This window comes from Hippoglossus hippoglossus, chromosome 12 (genome assembly GCF_009819705.1).
Source record: "Hippoglossus hippoglossus isolate fHipHip1 chromosome 12, fHipHip1.pri, whole genome shotgun sequence".
NCBI classification, from domain to species: Eukaryota; Metazoa; Chordata; class Actinopteri; order Pleuronectiformes; family Pleuronectidae; genus Hippoglossus; species Hippoglossus hippoglossus.
The window spans coordinates 9,395,397-9,418,930 of NC_047162.1; the positions used below are offsets into that span (position 1 = coordinate 9,395,397).

Below are 23,534 nucleotides of genomic sequence, written 5' to 3' on the forward strand. Positions count from 1 at the left end.
ATCTTCCGTGGATTAATGGCTTCTTCTTTATCTGCTGCGGCTGCTCCGCTCAGATGTCTGGCCGGGCCAGGAGCCTCCTGCTGGAATACTAATGACGGACAGACAGACAGTTCCAGCTCTCCCCTGTCCCCAGCCCATGCCCCAGCCCTGCCCACGGAAGCTGTGTGTGTGACTGAGGTTGTGTGTATGCGAAAGAGAGGGAGCACATTCATGTGAAGTGCATGTGCATGTAGATTGAGAGAGCACGGAGCAGAGGACACAGAGACAGACTGTGTGTGTTTGTGTGTGTGTGCATGTGTGTGTGTTTTGCCCCCAAGACCCTGTCGCCTCCTTTGTGAGGTAGTCGCTGTCCTCCTTGTCCTGGCTGACACCTGCTTTGCATACAGGAGGGGCCAAGCGCAGAGGAGGGGAGGGACGGCGATAGTGAAATGAGGGTCCCCCAGGATGTGAGAGAGAGAGAGTGAGACACAAGAGGGAACAAGGGAAGAAGAGGAGGGGAGAGGAGAGGGAGGAAGAGATACAGCAGATTAGCAGAAGAAAATAAAGCAGACGGATGGAGTGAAAGAAGCAACCAGAGGAAAATGGAGATAGGAACAATGGGAAATATGAGCAGATCCCAGCAACTGGACCACACAGCATCACCCCCTTTTTCCTACATGAGCAGATCCACTGATAGACACTCATTCTGCAGTAAATACCCCGCTGTAGGGTGCAGTCTTTGTGGTGCGTCAACTCCAGTTCCATTCCCTCAGCAAGGTCACATTTACCCCATACAGACCCTGGGCTAAGAATATCTAGTAGGGCCTTTATGAAAAGGAAAACGACCAACACTGAACACCATCTGCTTCCCTCGATGAAAGAAGAAAAGAAGAGGAGGAGGAAAGGAAGAGGAGGGGGAGTGACAGGAGCACACCATGTACCAACCACTGACCATGCTTCTGTGCACAGAAACACAGGGAACAAAGGACACTGTACACCCTGAGCTTACCTCGTTTGCGAGGTGGAAGAGGAACCAGGCCGAGAAGCATAGAACATCCAACAAGAGTTAAAAATGAAATGCCAACATCAGAGGACTTCAACCTCACATCAAACTGGAAACCACAGAAAACGTCTCCATATTATCTCAACAAAACGCGAAAGAAATTGTGAATCAATATCATCTTCTAAGAAGCAGCAGATTCAGGATAAATATTCAAAATAACATTATCCCTTTTATGCAATCGATATTACAACCACAAACACGACTCTCGCTGAGTCTCACAGTCTCAATGAGACATGGACACTATGAGCACCAAACATTGATGGTTGCCATAGCGTCTATTCAGAGACCTTGCATGTATTCAAGGTTTATTAGGCACAGGTTCACAAGGTTCACAAGTACAAGGTGTTATTTTCAGTGAAAGAGAATCACAAGTAGCCATTACCAGTACCATGAGGGTTAGTGCAGTTTAGTTTCAATAACTGATGTTTTTGAGGTACTTGGGGGCCAAGGAAACAAGTTATGAACATATAAACATATCCTCACGTATGGTCACAAGTAAGAGAAGTACAACCAGTGAGTTTTCTCCGTTGGGTGGCTAGATAAGGGAGATGACTTGGGACATCCAGACGGAGCTCAGAGCAGAACCACTGCTCCTTCACATCGAGAGGGGACAGTTAAAGTGATTCGAGCATCTATTCAGGATGTCTCCTGGGTGCCTTCTGTTGGAGGTTTACTGTGCATGGCCAACTGGGAGGGGACCCAGGAGTAGACCCAGAAGTCGCTAGAGTGACAACATATCCCATATGGCCTGGGAAAACCTCAGGACCCCCAAGGAAGAGCTGGAAAGTGATGCTGGGGCTAGAGGGAAGTCTGGAATACCCTTGAACGGCTACGTCTGCAACCTGAGCTCAGATAAGGGGAAGACAAAGGATGGATGGACCTTTTTAGCTGATATAGCTTGTAAGCTTAAAGATTGATTAATTTCACACGCAGGGCAAAGAAATGATGAATGCGAAACATTGCACATACGAGATATAGATTGTTCATAAGATGTATTGAGGCATTTTTAATGGTAGCAATTCTTTTGGGGGTCATTTCTCATTTCAAAAGTAGAAAGGCCTAGTCAGAGGTGCAGTTATTTCAGGTGCACAGTCTAATGCAATCCACTGCAACAGCCCTGCGAATAAATCATATCTTTCTTAAGCTTATTATGTTCAGCTTTTGTTGACTCTGAGTCAGAGAGGTGTTGATTTAACTCAATGGTCATTTCTGAGGCTGTGCTGGATGAATGGGCAAAATGTTGCAAACAACTTTTCAATATATTTTCTTTCTGTTTTCTTCGTGTTATTTAGTAACAGTTGAAATGAATGGCTGATGCTGTTTTAAAAAGGCACTTGCTACACAAGCAACTCACCTCAATGTAACTGCATTAAATCCAAGCATCGCTTTGAATTCTGTATCCTCGTAAAAATCCAGAGATTCAGTGATAGCAAATCAAACACAACTATAATGCTGCCTATTTTATGCTTCTTATTGATATATGAAGGAGGAAACAAAAGTTTGAAGAAGAAGAGGATTGTGGGAGAAAGCCAGAGTACCCGGAGAAAACATACACAGACACGGTGGGAAAACAAACTCCACACAGGAAGTCATTGGCCAATCTGGGATTCAAACCAAGAACCGTATTGGTGTGAGGTGACGCTGCGAAAGTTTCTAAATAAAAAAAACAACATGAGGAATGAACTTGTTTTGAAGAAATCTTTCACGCTCCACTATTTCAGTTTTTCATCCCCTCTCTCTCTCATACACACACACACACACACCCAGCTCGCTAGTAAGACTACTATAGCTCCATTTTTTTTTCTCATTCTCCTCGCAGCTGTTCTTTACAAGTCAGATCTTGAATGGTGGTAGACATCGGCCATTTGGCGTTCAGTGAGGGCTCTCTTAAGGGACTGCTGCACTTGCACGTGTGTGTGTGTGTGAGTAAGTGTGCGTGAGAGAGGGAAAGAGGGTCTTGTCATGCACACAACACCACAACGTTGTCACGGTGCCCTGATGACTCCTCACTTCGTATTCTCCTCTAATGTTTTTCTGCCTGTCTCCTTCCTTCTCATGACTTCCCTCTTACTCAGTCTTTTTCCTGTGTGGTCCCTAGCAGCTCGCTCTTTACTTTCATCTCACTTGAGGGGATAATGAGTTTGATTGCATCACCCGTAGAGCCGTTTGACAAAAGTTAGCATTAAAAAACATTCACTTAGATCCTCTCAAAACAATTGCAGTATCATCAGCAATCATTGGTTGAAATAAAATGAACATATAAATGATCTTTTTGTTTTGAAACACCTATGAAAACCTTTTATTCGAGCCTCAGTACGGACCAGTGCAGCGACTTGCTAGGAATTAGTATTACATTCTGTCTTTTTTATTCTTTTTATTGATAAGGCGATTTCATCCATGGTAGACATTAGCTCAGAGGAGAATCGGTGGTCAATGTCCCACTAGAGATTATGTCAATGTGTGTATGTGTGTGTGTGAGAGGCCAAACAACGTCCAGCATGTGACATCACGTGACGCCGCCGCCGAGCTGGAGTAGGTGCACTGCTGCCACAAGCCAGAGGATCGTAGCTTTAGTTCAGACACTGTCCCAGTCGCTTCCTGGGAGCGATGGGAGTTCTGGTTGGGCAACGTGTCAATGACATGACCGAGACTGACTGGAACCAAGCGACAGCAACAGCAATAATACCCAAAATACATAATGGTCTAATCAATAAAGTAAGTAATGGTGACCTCAACAAGATTCATAGTAAAAGCAGAGGCAGATCAGCATGTGCAGACGTCGTGTTCCTTCTTTGGAGGTTGGTTTGAAGGATTTGGCATTTGTGTGCGTGTGTGTGTGTGTGTGTGTGTGTGTGTGTGTGTGTGTGTGTGTGTGTGTGTGTGTGTGTGTGTGTGTGTGTGACTGTATTCACATTTTTGCTACATCTTAAGGACCTTTTCCAGCATAAACACTGATCTTGTCAGGACCAGAAGCCCTCATGCCGACCGAAGCCTGGTCCTATTGAGGCCAAACATCAACAGCTCCTTGTTAAGGTTGGTGGTAAGATGTGAATAATGGTGAGGGTTCTCAGGGTGCACATTTTCAGCCAAACCCCCCCCAAATAAGCTCTGTTATCCATCCAGAATGACCCTACAACCTATAATGTCCTCACAAGTGTGGTACACTGGCTCTTGTCAGTCCTCACAAGCACAGCTAAACCAGCCCAGACACAATCACGCACATGCAGGCAGCGACCATTGGCTCTGCAAAGAGGGTCCCCTCCTGTCCACATCCCTTCTTGCCTGCAGCTGCTGGCCAGCCTGTCAGTTCCCAGGCATCAAGCCATCACAGATGACGCCTCCTAACGCCACCAAGTGGTCATCACCTGTCCTGCACCTCTTCTCAGCATGGATGCTACGCTCCAGAAAGCAGTGGAAGTTAAATATGCTACCAACAGTTTTATAGCTTCACTGATTGAGTTTGAAAATCTATTTGTGTGTGTGTGTGTGTGTGTGTGTGTGTGTGTGTGTGTGTGTGTGTAGGTGTGTGTGTGTGTGTGGTGAAGGTTAACCTATTTAATGAAACCACATGATGAAAAAGACAAATAATTTAAGATGAGTAATAAAACCCTGTTTTTATAGCATCGTCTAAATTAATAAATGTGTCTGAGATTCATCAAATGACCGATTCCAACTGTGAGTTAGTCTGTCGTAAAATCCTTTCCAACTTTCTCACACTCAGTCCTAAACCGACGGAAACTGGATGAAGATGTAAATCAACCCAAACAGAAGAAAACGAGGTGAATAAATATGTGCATTTGTTCAAATTATTTTCAACTGTGAATCGAAAGAAAAAATAACAACAAAACAGACTCAAGCTGTCAGTGTCGGATACGTGATGGCTTTACGATATTTAGCCAAGCTGCCTTTCCTTTTTTTCTACTGTGTGTGTGTTTGTGTGTGTGCACATTTTTGATACCTCTTTATGACCTTTTCAGCATAAACACTGACCTTGTCAGGACCAGTGGACCTCATGGACCAAAGCCTGGTCCTAATGAGGTCAAACATCATTCTCAGGTCCTGTGTGTGTGTGTGTGTGTGTGTGTGTGTGTGTGTGTGTGTGTGAGTTTGTTTATGGGTGGTACAGCTTCATCTTGGTGTGTCCCTGACCTCTCGTCATCACAGTGGATTCTAAGTCATGTGTATAGGATTGTTTGTCCATGTACAGTGGTTAAGACCTTTACTTAGAAATCACTGTGGGTTCAAATTCATGTGTATAGGAACACAAGGCAGTGTAGCATGCATTTTGTGTATAATCAATGTGCGTCTGTGTGTGTGTGTGTGTGTATGTGTGTGAACAAAATAAGTCTGTGTGCACGTCGAAGGATGAAATTTCTGTACCTGACAGCTGGAAAAGAGGCAGAAGTCTTGGAGGATGAAGAGAGGGGCTGAGGAGATGAGCTGTAGGGCAGGTGAAGCGCAGGGGAGCGAGGGGCCGAGGCGAAAGGAAGCCCGGGCTCGACAGTGGGGGGGTTGCTCAGCTCACTGAGTAATTGTGGTGGGGGTCATGCAGGTCCGGACCTCATTAAGAGAAGTGTCAGGGAACTTTCAGGCCCTGAGTTGTCATCATGTCACCTGCCGTCTTGTCATGGGAGGCAGTGTGGGGGAAAACAGCAGCTCGTTAATGCGCCTTTCAGTTTTCCAGGTCACACAGTTCGACGAGTCAGAAACATCAGTGCAGCGCCAACACGATGCGAGACTGTAATTGACATGCGTGCATCTCAAATCTACTGACTTCAGGCGTATTATAACCAGCACTATCATCTCAACATGCATCACTTTTGATCATCTTTGAGCATCTTCTCTTTTCTCTTCCATCCACTCGCTCTTAATTTGTATTCACAGGGGGGGGTTCTGCTCCGTCTGAGGTTCGCATAGACAAGAATTGGGGGGATTTGGCGGATCTCGCTCCAGCAGCTTTTTAAAGAGGGTGAGGTATCAATCAGGTGCTGATGTTACACTGATGCAATCTTTCAGCCTTATAAAGGAGGTTACTTGTGGACGCTGTGCTACTTTCTATCAGATCAGAAGCAGCTGATATTCAATTATTCTTTGCCACATGATACCGTGGACAAATGTGCTAAAAGAGCAACACAATGTTTGAGTCTGTATTAATGGGCAGCTTTCTTTTTAAAAAATGTGACTAATTGTCTTTTTTTAAGACAGAGCACTGTGTTCACTGAACTGTACAAATGTGTCTGATAATGCTGGAGGCTAATTAACACAAGAAAACTCCATTTACTGCATTTAAACCAGTTTATTGTCATGCTTTCAGATGTCATTCAAAGCATTCACCAAAGAAACAATGTTCAATTTCAAACTTCTTATACATTCAGCTGCAATTACACTTATTTAGTATAAATAGAATACAATATCTGAGTGTCATAGAATAAAATCTCTCTTTTAAAATTGTCTCAGTGTAGGAAATATAGCATTTACATTAAGCAGAATACACACAGAAAGATGGAGACATTCCTAGATCAGCAGGTGCACAGCACTGTTCCCAAATCCCAGAGATTTTTGCTTTCATAAAAAATATAGATTAGAAAATCAAGCTACACATTTGTAGTGCGAGTGTGCAATCAGCCCGAGGACAGTGTGATGTTCACATCCAACAGCAGAAATATCACAGTAGTTTTAAGGATGGGGTGATTATCCCAGAATAAGGTACTGGGTCTGTTGGAGTCAGTTCTTCATCAGTTGGCTTTAAATTAAAAGTAAAAGAAATGAAATGAATATAAATAATGGAATGAAAAGACAAATAGAAGAGAAAGTCCTGAATCAGAAGTGACTCCACAACCCAGCGTAGTGGTGAAAAGGTGCTACGGGGCAGAGGAGGACTATTTTGTCTTTTTGCAGTTTGTCGTCTCCGCGTTCTCTGATTTCTCTTTGGCTTTCAGTGAGTCACTTTGTCCATTGACCGGTGGAGACGGGGTGCGTTTCCTTGCTGCTCCCTTCCCACTGGACTCTTTGGTTTTGGCGGGGGAGGACAACGTCATGTTTGTCACGCCGGTATCGACACATGCTTTCTGCACCTCGCTAGTCAGGGCGGCGTAAGGGGAGTGGCCAGTGAAGAGGGTCTTGTAAACGGCTGATTCGATGCCAGCAAATGGCGAAACGTTGGACCCGGTCAGCATCATCCTTGTCTGAAATAAGAGAGGAAATAAACGTGTGATGACAGGAACATAAGAAGTGAGGAATGAGAGAGACGTATGTGTCTGATCATCTGTATTTTTATCTCAACAATAAATCACGTCACTCTGTCGCTTTTTGTGATGAACCCAAAGAAAATAATCACCGGAAACCAAAGAGTTTTAGTGACTTTAAGTTCACTGTTTGGCTTTTCTGGTCGACTGCTTTACTTCATTCTCTCCACTCTCATAGACAATGTTTTGGACGCTGCATCTCCTCCTCTTCCTCCCACTAACCAGAGATGAAACCAAGATGTCCTGATACAAACGCCACCATCTTGCGTATTGTAATTAATTAATGTACACTGTATATGCGATATAATGATAAAGAGGGCCCTTCTACTTTTTTTCATGTCATCAGATCAATTATGCAACACTTTGTTTATAAACAAGCACTAAGTAAGTGAATAACATAAGTATTTATTTGTCATTAGGATCATCAGAAGCACAAAATAACAAATCACAGGTTGGACACTTCTGAATCTGATGAAACGGTTCTGCGTTAATTTGACAGATCAGAGTCAGAGGGAGCGAAACAGAACGAGAGTTGAAAGAAGACATGGTAGATTTATCTGTGTCTCAGTCAAGAGCACAAGTTTCCCAGAGATGAGAAGAGGGGATGATGCAAGCTGATGAAAATGATGCAAAAGCACCAGCCCTACGGGTAATACTGAGCTAATGTGAGTCACCGCAGCTAAAACTTAAAAAAAAAAAATAATAAAGAGCAGAGGGAGAAAGGTCATTTAGAAGACAGGCCATCGCAGATGTGGAGCGGCGAGCTATTGCAGGGAAAACATTTCTGATGCCAGAGTTGTGTCCCTGAGATCTCATCAACAAGCGGAGAATGTGTGAGTGGTGTCATGTGTGAGCGACACGGACGCAGCCGACTGACCTTGTTGACGACGGTGAAGACGGTGTAGAGGAGCATCAGGTGGTGCTTCTGCAGGGGCAGGTAGCTGGTCTGCTGCAGAGCGAACAGCACCGCCCCGATCAGGGTGATCTTAGTGGGGCTTCAACATACAAGGAGAAATGATCTGTTATTATGCATGTATATGAGGGCAGGCTGCCATAATGTAGTATGGTTTCACAATTACTCATTTTTGCACACAGAAGTTCCAGAGTAATAATAATAATAATAATTTTATAACAATAATAATAATACCTGTGTTTATATCGCACCTTTCCAAACAGCCATTACAAAGAGCTTCACAAAATATCCAAGGCAAGAAGCAAATTAATACAATGTCATTCAAGAGAGCTGATTAAAAAAATAGAACATCAATTAAAAGTAATGGCAAAAGAAACGGATTAAAGAGGAACTAGCAAAAAACAATCATGTAAAAGCCATTCAGTTTTGAGAGATGAGTGAGAAAAGGTAGTGGACAAGGAAACAAGACGAGGAAATTAAAGCTTTGAATGTAATGCATCCTTATCTTAGTTATATTCATTTGATATATTTTGTTCCATTTCTGTGAATGCACACAAATATCTGAAAATGAGCATTAAATTAACAATATACCGTATCTCTCTTTTTCTTTGGCTCAATAAAAAAATGGTGCAGTCCCTGTTCTAAACCTGTTGGTTTGGAACAGGCTGGTTGCAGTTTTCATTCTGAAACTGTAAAAGTGACCTGCAGTGATGAGTAAAGACCGACTACTAGACACTAGTCTGCAGAACCCTGAAGCTGATCCACCGCTGCTGCACAGAGCGCTGGTCGCCAGTTTATTCAAAGTTTATTAATATTGACTGTATCTGGCGGACGCTGCGCTTCCTTGGGCCTTTGACAAAACACGTGCCAAGTGAGAAGCAGATAAGATGAATGGTTCTCCAGATATGCGTTCCACATTCAGACAGAAATCCCTGGAATCACTATATAGATGTTGAGCTGGACTATGTCATGTGACGCCCAGGAGCCGTAACTGCCAAACAACCAAAAATGACTGGAAATACAAACCCGCAAACTAATCATCTAATCTAACATCGTATCTGACTCTGGTCTAGTAAAAGCAAATAAGCACATCTCCTAAAATACAAAACTATTCCTTTTAATTGTACATCAGACTCGATCCATTACAATGCCCTCACGGTGTACTAAAAATGTAGTTTCATGAGCACGAAGACATCACATGAATGTAATGCACTGATGTAATATGAGCAGAATCCTTTAGAAGACTTACTAAGACATTTTGAGGAGCTCATTAGTCTCTGGTTTCCACACGCCTCGGACGAGCTGCTCAAAGTTACTGATCAGACCACCTCCAGCACCTGGCGGAGACGGAAAACACACACACACACACGATGCAGATTCACATGTAGTTCATTCCGTTGCGGTACATTCTTCAACGTAAAAAGCAAATACTTGAGCGTGGCAGATTCACACACTGACCTTTGGCCCACCCGATGGCAATCATGACGAGAAGGCTGTCCTTGTATTTGCCGTGGGCCTGGGTGACCCCGCCGAGCACCTTCCACGTCCTGGTCACTTCCTTCATCCCCGACAGCACCAGCCTGAGAGGCAGCAGGGCAGTGCAGCAGTACACCAGGTCCATGGGACAGTAAAACACGAGGTACCTGTACACACACAGATTAACTTTTCAAATACTGCATTTTCTCAGTTAATATTTCCAACAAGTACTATATGCTGGTCTGTGTCAGTAGCCTCACTTCTCCACCTGAGGGCAGTGTGTGTGTATTTTTGTGAAAAGAGTGTAATTATATATGCCACCAGCAGAGGACACCAAAGGCTTCCCATCTAAAGAGGGGACCTCCACAATCCCCTCTCTGTTTCATTCACTTTCTTCCACATGTCACGCTCCCTCCACACACATTCAAGTCGTTCCACACTTCTTGAATGACAAAACTTCCTTCTTTAGTATTTTGCTTAAGGGAAGTGCAGAGAACGAAATGTTTCTGTGTCCCTGTGCTTCTCTCAAAAGCTGTTCAAGGGCCTTTCGCTAATCCTGACCTTGCTTCCAGTCTCGATCTTTTCTCCGTCTACAGACTATCATGTTTTTTTTCACTTCTCAGATATTTACCAGATGACCGAGGCAAGCAGAACGCTGGTGCTGTTGGTGAGAGGTGCTATGGGGGGCTCGGCCAGCATGATCCCAGACAGGACAGCTCCGCCGAAACAGAAGAGCATGGAGCTGAACCAGCAGGCCAGGGGGCTGACTCTGGACACCTCCAGAGCTCCTGCACAAAAAATATATATAGTTATTAGTCTGAGTTCCCGATATGTAGTATATACACACAACCATACATAAGATAGTAGTGAGATGGCCCTACAAGGTGTAGGAATGTTAGTTTGCAGGATTACCATGATACCTGGTGGAGGGATGAGTTACGGTTCAGGGAAGAAACCATTACATTTTGCTGCAGATCCAAATCACAGGTGGATCCAGGATATTTTTCACTTCCTTTAACATCGCAAGATTTTTTAATTTTCAAAGAAATAATATCTTTTGATGTTGGAGACATATTTAGGGGGTTGATATCTATAAGTGTGTTCAATTTAGTGCAGCTTGATTGGATCTAAGGGGACTGTTGGGTCTCTGCGGAGGTCTGCGCTGTACTGAGTGCCATTCTAGTTATAATACAAATCCCTCCACTACACTGAAGACTAAAGAAACAGGTTTTGTGCGTATGAGTAACACACAGTCCAGACTGTAAATGCAGTGTTGGTGCAGAGTGCAATCAGAACAGCAGGGCAGCAGCAGACAGTGGAGTTGACACAGTGGTTATTGCCCTGTGTGATACTCGCCTCCCCCACAGTCCCTGGCACTGTATAAATATTAACCGGTTCACAGTAAACGGATACAGGAGGAAAAAGGAGAAACATAGGCTTGTGGTGCGCAGCTGTATTATTTGAGAGTGTGACCACAGTTCAAAGTGGAGTGCAAACGTACAGACTTAGTTACAACACTGCAGATAATAATCTGCGGCTCAACGGTCCCTCTGTGCTCACACCCTGTTTGAAATGAACACGGCATTCCCTTCTACACTGAACCCATTTACATGTTGACTGAATGATATGAGCACTCATGAGTTACAGTTTTAGTACAAAGCTTTTATTTTGAAATTGTACAGGGTCATACCACTTCAACATTCAAAATTGTACTTTTGCAATAAATTGTGAATAGTTTTAAAATAATAGCTTTTAATAGCTTCAAAGTTATAAAAAGTATGATTCCACATGTGTTCTTTGAGAAAACTATCCAGTGCTTAGGGTGTCATTAACATAGTATTACAATGGTATTTTGCATGTGCATGACCACAAACTGATGAATAACTGCTGTTAAACAAAATGGTCAGTAATAAGATCTTAATAATGACTCAAAAACCCCAAAGTCCAAACCTTCTCGAGGTCTGAGTGACATTATAAACTTTTTTTTCCATTAATATATAATCACACAATGCTGTTATTTTCTTTATTGGGGATAGCATACAGTTAAATATTGAGCTAAAAGGGCTTTAAACCCATATGAGAACCATTTCTGTGATCTGTATTAAGGGGGATATGACCATTCAAAGTCAAAAGTCAAACTTCCTCGAGCCCATATCATATTAAAAGTTGGTTTTATGTGTTTCTCGTGTGACGAAATCAATGTTAACATTTTTCATTTTGATCAGAGATGGTTGAGCTCAAACGTGTGATGATTTGACACAGAACCAACATGTGAACAAGTTGCCTTCGCTTCACGTTCACACAGGTAGAGCTCAGTTAACCATGAGCCACCTGCCCTGAGTCACCGTGGCCGAATACAGGACCACACTGGTAATCTGAGGATTACAGGCAGATTATAGACTCCTGGAGAGAGAGGATTTCTAGCTCTCTCTACCTCCACTGTAGACTCCCCCTGGACTCAGTCTGCATGGCTCAACTTTCCTTTCATGTTTTAAAAGAATCTGAAAGTAACAGGGAAGTGAATTCATCTAACCTCCAACCCCTCTATTTAAAATACACTGGTGAAAATTATTAAAAGACATTTATTAACAGCAACATTTCCTTGAGACAGATTTTTTATATTGATGCAGCATTTTATCGTTGTGCCCAGCCGAGGTGGAGCTCAGGATCTACTTTAGATACAGGTACTAATATCTAGTGGTTTACAATTCATGGTTCAGACCCCCTTGAAGGGTCAGCAGATAAATCGGAGGGGTCATGATATGATAAATGAGGCACGGAAGAGAGAGAGAAAAAAAAGTGCTTTTTGTGCTTTTCTGTTATCATGTAGAATAAATTATAATAATTTAGTAAATGAGTAAAACTTATAATACAGTACAAGTATAACGTAACATAAAATGTATATAAAATGTTCACTTGCCTTTTACATGAGTGTATTCATTTGTTTATACCATGACATACACAGGCTTTAACAGTGTTTCCAAACCGGAGTGGAGATAAAGGTGGAACCATTAACACCATTAACTGCTGCTTTGCACTAACGGCTGGGTGGTGTTGCGAGTTTGAGCAACTCTTCCTGCAGGGACATGTCAAATGCACAAGTAGAGAAGAACGGACGAGATGTGTCAACCCACAAAGACAAAAAGAGAAAGAGGCTGTTGAGTTAGACGTGAGGGCAAAAACAGCCTTCCCATGTGTTTATATAATATCTCCGGTTGTTACATAAAATACTCAGAGGGAGCTGTTATCACTTCCACACGTTACCCTTCATTAGCCTAATGTCTACAAACCTTCATTACTGCGTCCATTTCAGATGTTGTTTTGTTTGTTTACGCAAAATCTACTAAATGGATTACCACGAAACTTGGTGTAGAGATAGGGCACGGGCCAAGAAAGAACCCGTTAAAATTTGGTGTGGATCCAGACAAAAGGGGGATCCAGGAATTTTCTTTCTTTATCATTGGAAAATGGGGCGGTATTGGACATTTTCCCCAAATTTCCCCAAAACCAAATCTTGATTAAAAATATCAGGCATATTTAAAAGGTCAGTGTGTAGAATTTAGTGAGTGAAGTTGCATGTTGCAGCTGAATACCCCTCCCCCTCTCCTTCCAAACATGACAGAGCACCTGTGGCAGCCTCCAGTTGTCAGAAAAACTCAAAAGGTGTTTAGTTTGTCCAGTTTGGGCTACTGCAAAATACATGGCAGCCTCCGTAGAGAGGACCCTCTCCCGACGAAAATATAAAGTATTTAAATATAAAGGCCCCATTCTAGGGTAAAGAAAACAACAATACAATTTAGATGATCACACACTAGTGAAAACATCACTAGGATTATTTTATATTCACTTTCTGCCAATAGAACCCTTTTACTTAAATCTTACACACTGGACCTTTAAGGGACTTATATCAATGAGAGTGTGAAATTTGGTGAATAGTGACAAACCACACAGCGTTTAGGTGAGAGAATGTAGATCCAGTCAGGAATCAACAGTTTATACATCTCTTCTATAGCGTTAGCTTTAAAAGTCCAAACAAACATGACGGATTTGGTGCAGCTTGTCTGAATTGAAGTGGACTGTTGGGCCGATTTGAGCAGGTTTTTTGTTTTTCATGTGGAAACCTGGTGACACAACCTGGCAGAGCTTCCTCTGTGTGCACATGAAGTCTGATGTAATTACAGTTAGAAGAAATTATGTTTTAGTGTTAAGGTGGAGAATATAAAACTATAATTTTAGAATTTAGGCAAGCAACACATTCTTGAAAATTAGGTTTCTTTTATGTAGTTGTTGAAATATAATCCACTGCTCAGACCTGCTGGGCCACAAACACACACCACATCAGATCCTGTACTGATTTTGCATTTGAAGGAAATTAATTTACAAGTCAAATCTGAGCAATACAAGTCAAGTATAAGCGCAGATGTAACTTGTCATATTGTGCTGGTTGTATTTCTAATTCCTTTCGGTCTTTTTTCTTTCTCTATCTCGAGTTCATGCCACAGGAATTAAAACAAACTGACAACTGTTCTCTCCTTGGAAAGCTCTCGTAAAACCGACAACAGTAATTATTGGAATCTGTTTTGCCTCTAGGGACCAGAATCCACTTGTAAATGATGTTAGATTAGTGCGTTTGCTGTATCTGAGTGTATTTGCCAAAGGAGTTATTGAGATAAGTCTGAGAAACGGTTCAGTTGCTGATGCTGCAGCAGTTTCGGCACAAATAGTCATTTAAGTCTAAACCAACGCCTCACCTATAATTAACAACTAAAATTACAATCCTGTAGTTGTTCGCCTCCGCCAACAAGTACAGTTTCAGTGTCATTTTTCTTTTCAGACTCTTATAGCGTCACCATGACCTTTAACCTTTCACAACTGAGATCTAACATCTCTCTGTGTCACTACAGACAGAGCTGGATGAGAAATTAAAAAAAAAGAGTCTTATCCCTGGTTATTTTTGGCCCCTGAAGCGAGGACTGACACATAACATACAACCACTGCTCCTCTTCTTCCTGCTTTCTGTACAATCCACTCACAGAAAGGTTTGGAAAGGAGCTTGAAATAACTCCACTGTAAACTGCAGTGAAGGTTGAGCAGCTCCAGGACTGGACAGCCTGAGTGGTTGTAGCATAAGGAGCAGGAAGGAGAGACTAACACAGGAAAGAGAAATGCAAAGGAGGGTTGGATGGTTTGTGACATTCCTTTCCTTCTTTGGGGAAAAGAAGAACTGGCGATGGTTTCATGAGTGAACTTCTTTTACAACGACCTTGAGGTTTAAACTTCTCTTGCAAACTTTTTTTCCAGCTATAGTCATGTGTCTTAAAAAACACCACGCGTTTAAATAAGGAAACACAGTGAGCAGAAACCCACAGACAAACACGTTGTGCTCTACATAAGATACAGTGCATGTGATTCATTCCCCATATATCTCAGCCGAGTGTGAGCTCTTTGTGTCACTATACACACACTCTCACACACACATACACAAAAACATGAGGGTCCCATGTTGCGTTCACTGACCCCCTGCATGTTGTTGATCGATATTTTTACTCTCTACTTCAGCCGCAGATAGACGAGATGGGAGCAGAGGACAAAGGGTTAAAAGGTCACAGCAGCTCAGATGCTTTCCGAGGCAAGTTCCAAAATAGACTGCAGGCTTTATAGCAGTGCAACTACAATAGACTGTGCATGTGATCTTGTATGTGTGTGTGTGTGTGTGTGTGGGGGAAGGTCAACCCCGGCACAGTTAAAGTCCACCTGTCCCTGCGACCACCATATCAGTGTCACAACACACAGTGAGTTGGCTCGGCGCCTGCGTTTGCTCTGAGCCGATTACCAAAGGCTGGGTGCGTTGCAGTGTGTGTTGTAGGTTTTCAAGTATTTCCAGACATTGTGTGTAATGGAGTTTGGTGTTTGAGAGTCAAACAAAGAGAGCAAACATGAGCAACACTTTGGGCAATGAGAGTCTGCAACTGACTTATTAATGAGATCAGATAACGATCGCGATCATTCATGTCCAGGCACAAACTAAAAGCTTAATGTTATAGGCGACTGTTGGTTTGTGGACTGGATATATATACCGATGTTCACTGTATTTATGCAATTGGAGTAAAAAATTATAATAAAGTAACTTATGCTGATACTTTTATATGAGATTTTGAATGCAGCACTTTTTAAACTGCAAATTAGCATTACAAGCACTACCATTACTTTTATATCTTAGTTCTGCCACCGCGGGAAAACACTTTTTCATGTGAAAAAAACTAAACTTGAGTAATTTATTTGTTTGTGTTTGCTTCTTTGAACTTCTAGAAGTGCAATCAGTTAAATCAGTACAAGTACAAAGGTAAACATTGAGGTTCAACACCACAGATCAAGGTTCACACAGGTTGCTACAGCTACATCCGCCTGGACTGTATGCAACACAATCCACTGATTAACTGATTTACTTAGGCTAATTATTAAGGCCTCCCATCACGTGCCACTTCTTATTTTTGTATTTTACAAGGTAAACCTATAACTAAATAGAAAGTTGACCGACTAAACTGACAGTTATTGACAATATTGATTCATTTTGTGGAGTATTTTTCTTTCACTGTTCTTGGATGAAAATTTTTAAATAGATGCTGCTGCTGCTGCTTATTAGGATTAAGATTATTATTATTATTATCAAGATCGATTAATCGAAGGGGCAAACCCTTTCTGTTCTGCATCCAGTCACTACAACTCATACTTACGCTGAAAACAACACTAAGAAATAAACTATGTGAATAATAATAAATGCTAAAATGAAGAGAGGCTGTTATGTGTGTAGTATATAAACAAGAAGGTCGCTGTTAGGAAATAGACGGAAATAGAGAGTAGGTGTTTTATTATGATCCAGCAGAGTAGAGAGTTTGAGTTTCCTGCATTTCTCTAAACGCAACCTTGTGGCTGTGTTGCGTTTAAGTGCTTGAACTTGAAACATGGGGGACATCTGTTGGCCTCTGTTGGCCTCCCATGGTGAATTTAGAAGTTGAATTAATGCAAAACTTCTTCAAAGTAAAGTAAACATCATAAAACAACGTGAAGTAAAGTTATAAATAAAGCGTCCCTGTGATTAAAGTGTATGAAGTCGCTGGTCGGGCTCTCACCTGGCTGCTCCCTCAGAGCCATGACGGACACGACGTAGTGCGCCACGTCAAAGTACGGAAACATGGGCAAGTTCGCCAGAGCGTGAGACAGCTCGTCCACCCGCAGCATCCCCAACACGTCCATGGCGTCAGAGCCGAGGGGTCAGAGATCCGCTCCGGCGGGTCCTCGCAGTTCAGGTGGACAGGGAGGCGCAGACTCAGAGCATCAGCACCAGGACTTCCTCCACCGTGAGTCGGCTCTCACTCAGCTGGGAGTGCGGGGGATGGCGGCTGGTCAGGGCGCTCATCACCGGTGTTTCCCCGTCAACGACGCTGTCATACGCGGAATTCCTGCTCAGTGTTCCTCCATACTAGCGAGGAGGCGGGCGCAGCCAGGGCCGCCCGCGATTGGAGGAGGGAGAGCGCGGCGAGCCAATCAGGTGTCAGAGTGTGGCTCTGGGAGGGGATGCTACGGGATTTGGAAAAGACCAAAATAGTTATTTAAGTTATTTATTATATTAAAAAAAACTATAAGGAAACTACTTGTACTATATGTAGAATGAACACTACGCATACATACACAGAGATCGTAAAAGGGATGCATATATATACACTTTATGTACACTTAATTAAAAAAGCACAGCAAGATATGATACTGTATATATGACATGTAAACATACATTAAGTTAAAATGAGAAGAAGAAATTCAAAAATAAAGGGAGATAACAGACTATGATTGTTTAACATAGAGATCTTGGGCACATTTGTATTTAATCACTAATTTAAAGGACTTTAGTTCAAACTTGTATTTCATAATAGAAGCATATGAAAATTGGTGTTTCTTCTATATTGAGTTGAGCCTTATGAAGAAAGGATTTAGTCAAAATGAGCAAAACATTGACAACTGGATATAATTTCTTGTCAGCCAATACTATTATAACTTATATACATATACCTTTGTTAAAACAGGGACTGATTTGGTTCTTTATATAACTGAATTGTGTCCAGAACAACTTTGTTTTGGAGCATGAAACAAGCAGATGCTCAGTTGTTATAATATCACCTTTACAAACATTTTGTATTCCTCTCAACGCCAAATCTTGATCTTAAAAACTGATTAGATGTAAAAACACGTTGTGATATTTTAGATGCGTCTGTCTCAGTGGTTTAGGAAGTGGTTGTATCCTTCACTTCTGTAAAAGTAAAAACCCTTCGACAATACTCAGAGTATCAACACTTAAAGTAAAATAAAGACTGTGTGTACAGTACACACAGTCTGTGTGTACAAAACTTCATCACTGACCTAAATCAACGACAGAAAACTACAAAATCATAACACAGCACAAAATTTAACAATAATCCCAGAGCGAGGCAAAGCAAAACCTGCGGCCTCCACACTACAGACACCTCTCTGACCTCTGACTGAGGCACAGGAGCTTTTAAAGCACATTAAGGGCGCGTCTTACTGAAGGCTGATTGGGTCGGATCGGGGAATTGCTGCCATGGCATTGGCTAATGAGATAATTGCATGAGTAACCAGGTGTACAGGTGTTATTAATATAAACCATATATCACACATGGCTCAAATGGCTGGTTGAGTCCTTATAACCATGTCAGACACAATTAAAGAAATTACGTTTCAGTCGATAGAGACCGACAGAAGATTGGTTGGTTGTATTGCCCATAATTATGACCTCATACCACAGACTTTCTAAAATTGGATTTGTGCTACAAATTCCCAACATACAAATTAGTTGTTTGTAGTAGCAATCATCCAAAAATATTTACTGATCAAGTTTAATTCATGGTGCGAACTAGAAGCTGAAAACCGCCTGAATATGTCTTATAGACATTCATTCTAAATGGGTGAGGCCAGATGCAACATGAAGGTGAGGATATAGTGGATAACAACTGAGTTCACAGTGAATGATGCAAGACAAAATAATGACTAAACATAAAAATAACTTATAGCCAAACATTTCGAGACTAATGCAGTAGTGGGCATATGATTTTATAAAGTGTAGAATGTGACACAAGTTGTAGATGTTCGGCACAAATTGAAAGGATCATCGATTTTAGTGCTAATAGTGGATTGGAAATGTCTGACTATTTCTTATTTAGTTTTATTTCATTTTTCACATGCAAATAGAAGAAACACATGCAAATTAAGAAGACAACATCATCAATTTGACGACACATGCTTTGCTAAAACTCACAACACAAGCAACTTATGGAAATCTGCTACTCGTCAGTGGAATAAATTCACAAAGCATTGAACTACAGCCCGGTGTCGTTTCGCTACTTTCTGTATTTGCATGTGTTGTGTCATTGCAAGTTGTTTTCTTAATTTGCAGTGTGTTGAGCTCTCTCGGCCACTGCAGGAAGCTCCCATTGAGACACAATATATTTTGTGCCACAGAGTCCTGATCAAGATGGGCATGATTTAATGGCCCTAAAACCAAACTCTTGCCTGTTTTAGCATAAGATGTTCTAAATGTGGCAGTCCAACCTAATGGTATACAACTCAAATGAATAGCTGTGTTTAATATGTAATATGGCAGCAGTATCTAAGCTTTGACTCAGCACCCCCAACTCTGACTGACGTCTCCAGCGTCCCGGTGTGTAACCTTCTTGACTTTGATGCCATGATATTGAAGGCATTGGATTACACTGCTGCTGTAGTAATGCACCAGTAAACTAATACTCTGCTCTCTGGCAGGCCCGAGCATGACACCTGGTGGTGGCTCTGTATTAGTTATAGTCTCTCTGAAAATAATGTTACCTTTATAATAAAATAAGGGGAAACTGCTACTGAATTTCAATCTAGCATAGTAATAATTATTCTGCCTCCATAAGACTGAGGTAAACATTCAGGGAACATGCCCCATGTTCCCTGAATGTTTAAAGTTACCAATTCAAAAATACACAAACAGGTAAACCCTCTGTTTCGACTGATACTGCTGCATGTATATAACGATAATATTGAGATTATTTTGCACAGCTCATATTATGTAAGTACTGTATAAAGCATTGTACTTAATTGGACGACCAAAAAGTTATGGTCGTCTTCAATGTGAAAATTTCCCTCATATCTGTTGCTGTAATAATGTCACACTGAATAATCAGACATGGAACTTATGCTCATACCATTTGCTCTTTATACTGATGTTTTTGATCATTTGAAGCAGTGATTATTTCACTGTGCGTCCACAGACTTTATGTAAAGATGGACGATACTTCTCCACCTCTTCCCACTTTCCAGTAAGGACGCTAAAAGACAACAACGCTGCCATCTTGTGTTTTGGGATTATTCCTGGTAGCGAGGTCGCGTCATGGGCTCGACCAAGTCACTCTCATCTGTCAATCATGACGTTTCATCCAGTTATTATAGCATCATATAACTAAGACCAAACTTTCAAATGAATTAGCACTTGAACAAACAGTGTGATAAGAACTTCCTAAACTGACAGAACCCAACTTTGAGAAAAATGTACTTAATGTGTACGTGTGTAATACTTATGTTGACCTTTTAGTTTGGCCCAAGTCCCATCTATTAACATGTAGAAGGAGGGATATATAATCTATACTGCAGGCAGCCACCAGGTGGCGATTGAGACGATTGAGAGCAGTGGAAAATTCAAGCATTCGAGACGGTGTAATGTGAAACAATGACCACTAGATGGAAGCAGTTGACTTAACATCACATTTCTAGTTATGATACCTGTTCTTTTACCATATGATCCAACAGAAACAAAACCACCCATCTACAGTTATATCACATTCATGTTTAATGACATCTTATTAAAAAGAATAAATCAACAGGTGAATGGTTAGACTATATTCAGGAGATTTGTCAAAAACAGTAAAGATTAGTTATCAGAACAAAGAAAGATGCTGAAGATCACCCTTGTGTTACATTGTTCCTCAAAGTGAAGACAGGCCTTGTGACAGCTGTCAGTCGCAGCTGTGATGAAACCTTCCATCGGAGGTGAGGTGGTGACTCTGATACGCAGCTCGAGGACATTGATGATGTAAGACACGTGTTTAAAACATTCATGGTTAAACTGTGACCGATCCTGTGTTTGTGTTACTGTAAGAGCAGTCAGATGTGCATCAGCTTGTTGGAAACCTCTGAGTTGTTGTCCTGTGGGTCGCCAGCGGAGGCTGTGCATTATGTCCAGGGCCTGTGTTCAAGATATGACTCAGCTACCTCCCATAAATATATTATAGGACTGTAGGTCTTTCAGGTTCAAGGCTTTCAACACACACACGCACACACGCACACACACACACACACACACACACACACACACACACACACACACACACTCAACCCCCCTCCTCTGTCATCCGAGCACTTCTCATCAGTATTCTCCCAGTGGTACAGGATTAAATCGTGTCCACAGCACAGACAGCACAGGGGGACAGCCTCCCATTCTTCAGATTTCTGGGGCCCACCTTTCAGAACAACTGGAATCTTTATTCAATTATGTCTCTGGGCGCTAAGCCTGTCCCCCCCCCCCCCACACACACACACACACACACACACACACACACACACACACACACACACACACACAACTTCAAATTCTCAACGCTGAGGAAGTCAGACAGGGGTGAATGTTGTGCTGGTGTTTCTATTAACTATCTACAAGGTCAGGGAAAACTTTTCAGAGGAATTAAACAAAGGGAGTGAAGAGGTGCTGGCAGATACAAATGTAACACTAATATTTCTGTGTCTCACACAGTCTTGTGTGACAGTGTAGAACATTTCAAAATGCTAAAATAATAATAGCCTTAAAATAGTATGTGTCGACATAGCTTTCCATTCATAAACTCATTCTGATGCATGGTTAGCTTATTACTTATTTAATTCTTCCTGGTGTGCTCACATCTTTTTTTACATAAAAAACATAAATGTTTATCCGTCTGTTTGTTGTTTTGTTTGGTGTGGTGTTTACTTGTTGGCACCTTCAGTCCATCTGTCTTTCCTCAGGTTTTCTCCCACTGTGCAAAGACAAATGAACTCTGACCTTATTATGTGTTTCTCAGCCTCCTGCTCGTTTCATTTTAGTGCACTTCAGCCCAGGTGAGTGACTGTGAATAGGAAAACACAGATGAAGGCTAATCAAACAGTATTTCCTGGATTCATATCTGCAAGATATGACTCAAACTAAAATAAAAACCATTTGAACAAGTCAGAGATTTTTGCATTCTTCACCTCACTCCCTCACTGTTGATATTGATAATGTAGATATTATTCATCTTGTTTATTATCCAATATGAAATTTGTGTTTGTTGATTTTTGGGGGCAGTGTAATGAGCTGTAAACTGCCACTTTATAAAGTTATTAAAGCAAATGTCTGAGCAAACAGTTGCCTTCAGCCAACAATAAGAAATATAAGAGTTGTGAGTCAGTTGGGTTTTTGTCCACCTGACGAATGCAAGTTCAGTATTCACTGTATTTTAGCTCCGTATTTGGTCTCCACCATCTTCTGAGGGAAAAATCGGAATCTTTAGCTGCTTCATGCTCCACTATGATCACCAGCTAGTGGCTAATGATGCCTGACTGCCATTTGGTGCCAGTTTTTGGGACATTTTCTTTTTTAAATTGGTAACAACTGCCTGCTGCGACACTTTGCAAACAGGTGAGAGTGAAACAAAAATGATATACGTCCAGAAAACCAACTAAATGATCTGAAGATGGAGAGAGTGACCCTGAAAATAGAAGTGAACAGATACAAAAGACATGGTGACCCAGGCAGCGTGACATGACACCTTCACACATTAAGCCCCAGCAACACTGCCTAAAACAGAAACTAACCACAGAAATTCTTTGGCACCACCGGAAACATAACTGTGGTTCGCTAAATACGTCAAGCGACTGTGACATGAAGCACCTGGTGTATGGTTACAGCGGTTTGAAGGACATGAGTGGAGCGGTTATGTGTTGGACCTGCTTGTGTTTGTTTCCACCAAACTTTTATTTACACAAACACACAAGCGGTTCACGTCGGGATCGACTTCCAGGAAGAAAAACAAAGGTAACAACAACAAACACAGACTCATTAGCAACAACAGAGCGCCGTCCATCTTTTTCCCATGAGCTCTGTGACGGGACTTCCACAGCAACCACGATGAAGATGGTTTCACTGAGTCTCATGTCTTTATCCTCAATACTGTGTTTATATGAGAATAGAAGTTCTGCCTTCAAAATGACTGAAAAGGTCAAAAGGGCTTTAGGATCAAGTGATCTCAACCCTCCCTCTTTCCCTGCTGCATCCAGCTCAATAAAACTACTGCAATAAGTATCAGTCCGACAGGAAGGATCATCGATTGGTGTAAAACATAGACTGTATATAAAGATGGACAACATGACAGCTCCCAAAAGTTAAGCTAAAGCATCGCGATCACCACCTGGTGGCTGGCTGCCATATTGGCCACAAATCCTGCCTCCTCCGTGTTCTCAAATGGGACATGGACCAAGCTATATCGTCAAATAAATATTTAGTTTCTGGAATTTTAGGAATTTCTTATCACAATGTCGTATGTCCAAATGCAATTTTTTTAAGTGCCTGGTTTTAATTAGTTATTTATTGCTATAAAAACAGGTACAGGGTAAACCTAGACCACATTAACAAACAGAATGAAAGCTGGAGGTACAGTGACTCCACAATGTCTCTTACAAATGTGTCTCGCTGAGAGACTTGTACAAAAAGTTTTTTTTCTAATTTACAATTAATCTCTGC

General features: G+C 41.7%; 1 protein-coding gene across 2 annotated transcripts; it reads right to left on the reverse strand.

Moving 5' to 3' along the window:
• Positions 1 to 6,323: 6,323 nt before the first annotated feature.
• Positions 6,324 to 17,154, reverse strand: tmem38b (transmembrane protein 38B). Of its 2 annotated transcripts, XR_004615711.1 has the most exons (7): positions 16,807 to 17,154; positions 10,308 to 10,464; positions 9,659 to 9,843; positions 9,450 to 9,537; positions 8,165 to 8,282; positions 6,831 to 7,227; positions 6,324 to 6,784 (listed from the first exon to the last, which is right to left on the reverse strand). XR_004615711.1 is itself a non-coding variant. In XM_034603002.1 (6 exons), the coding sequence occupies exons 1-6, from the start codon at positions 16,928 to 16,930 to the stop codon at positions 6,922 to 6,924; spliced, it is 978 nt and encodes a 325-aa protein (XP_034458893.1). In that variant the 5' UTR covers positions 16,931 to 17,129; the 3' UTR covers positions 6,324 to 6,921. The 2 variants fall into 2 exon arrangements, 1 of the variants encoding a protein (XP_034458893.1); XM_034603002.1 differs by having other exon boundaries at positions 6,324 to 7,227; positions 16,807 to 17,129.
• Positions 17,155 to 23,534: the final 6,380 nt, after the last annotated feature.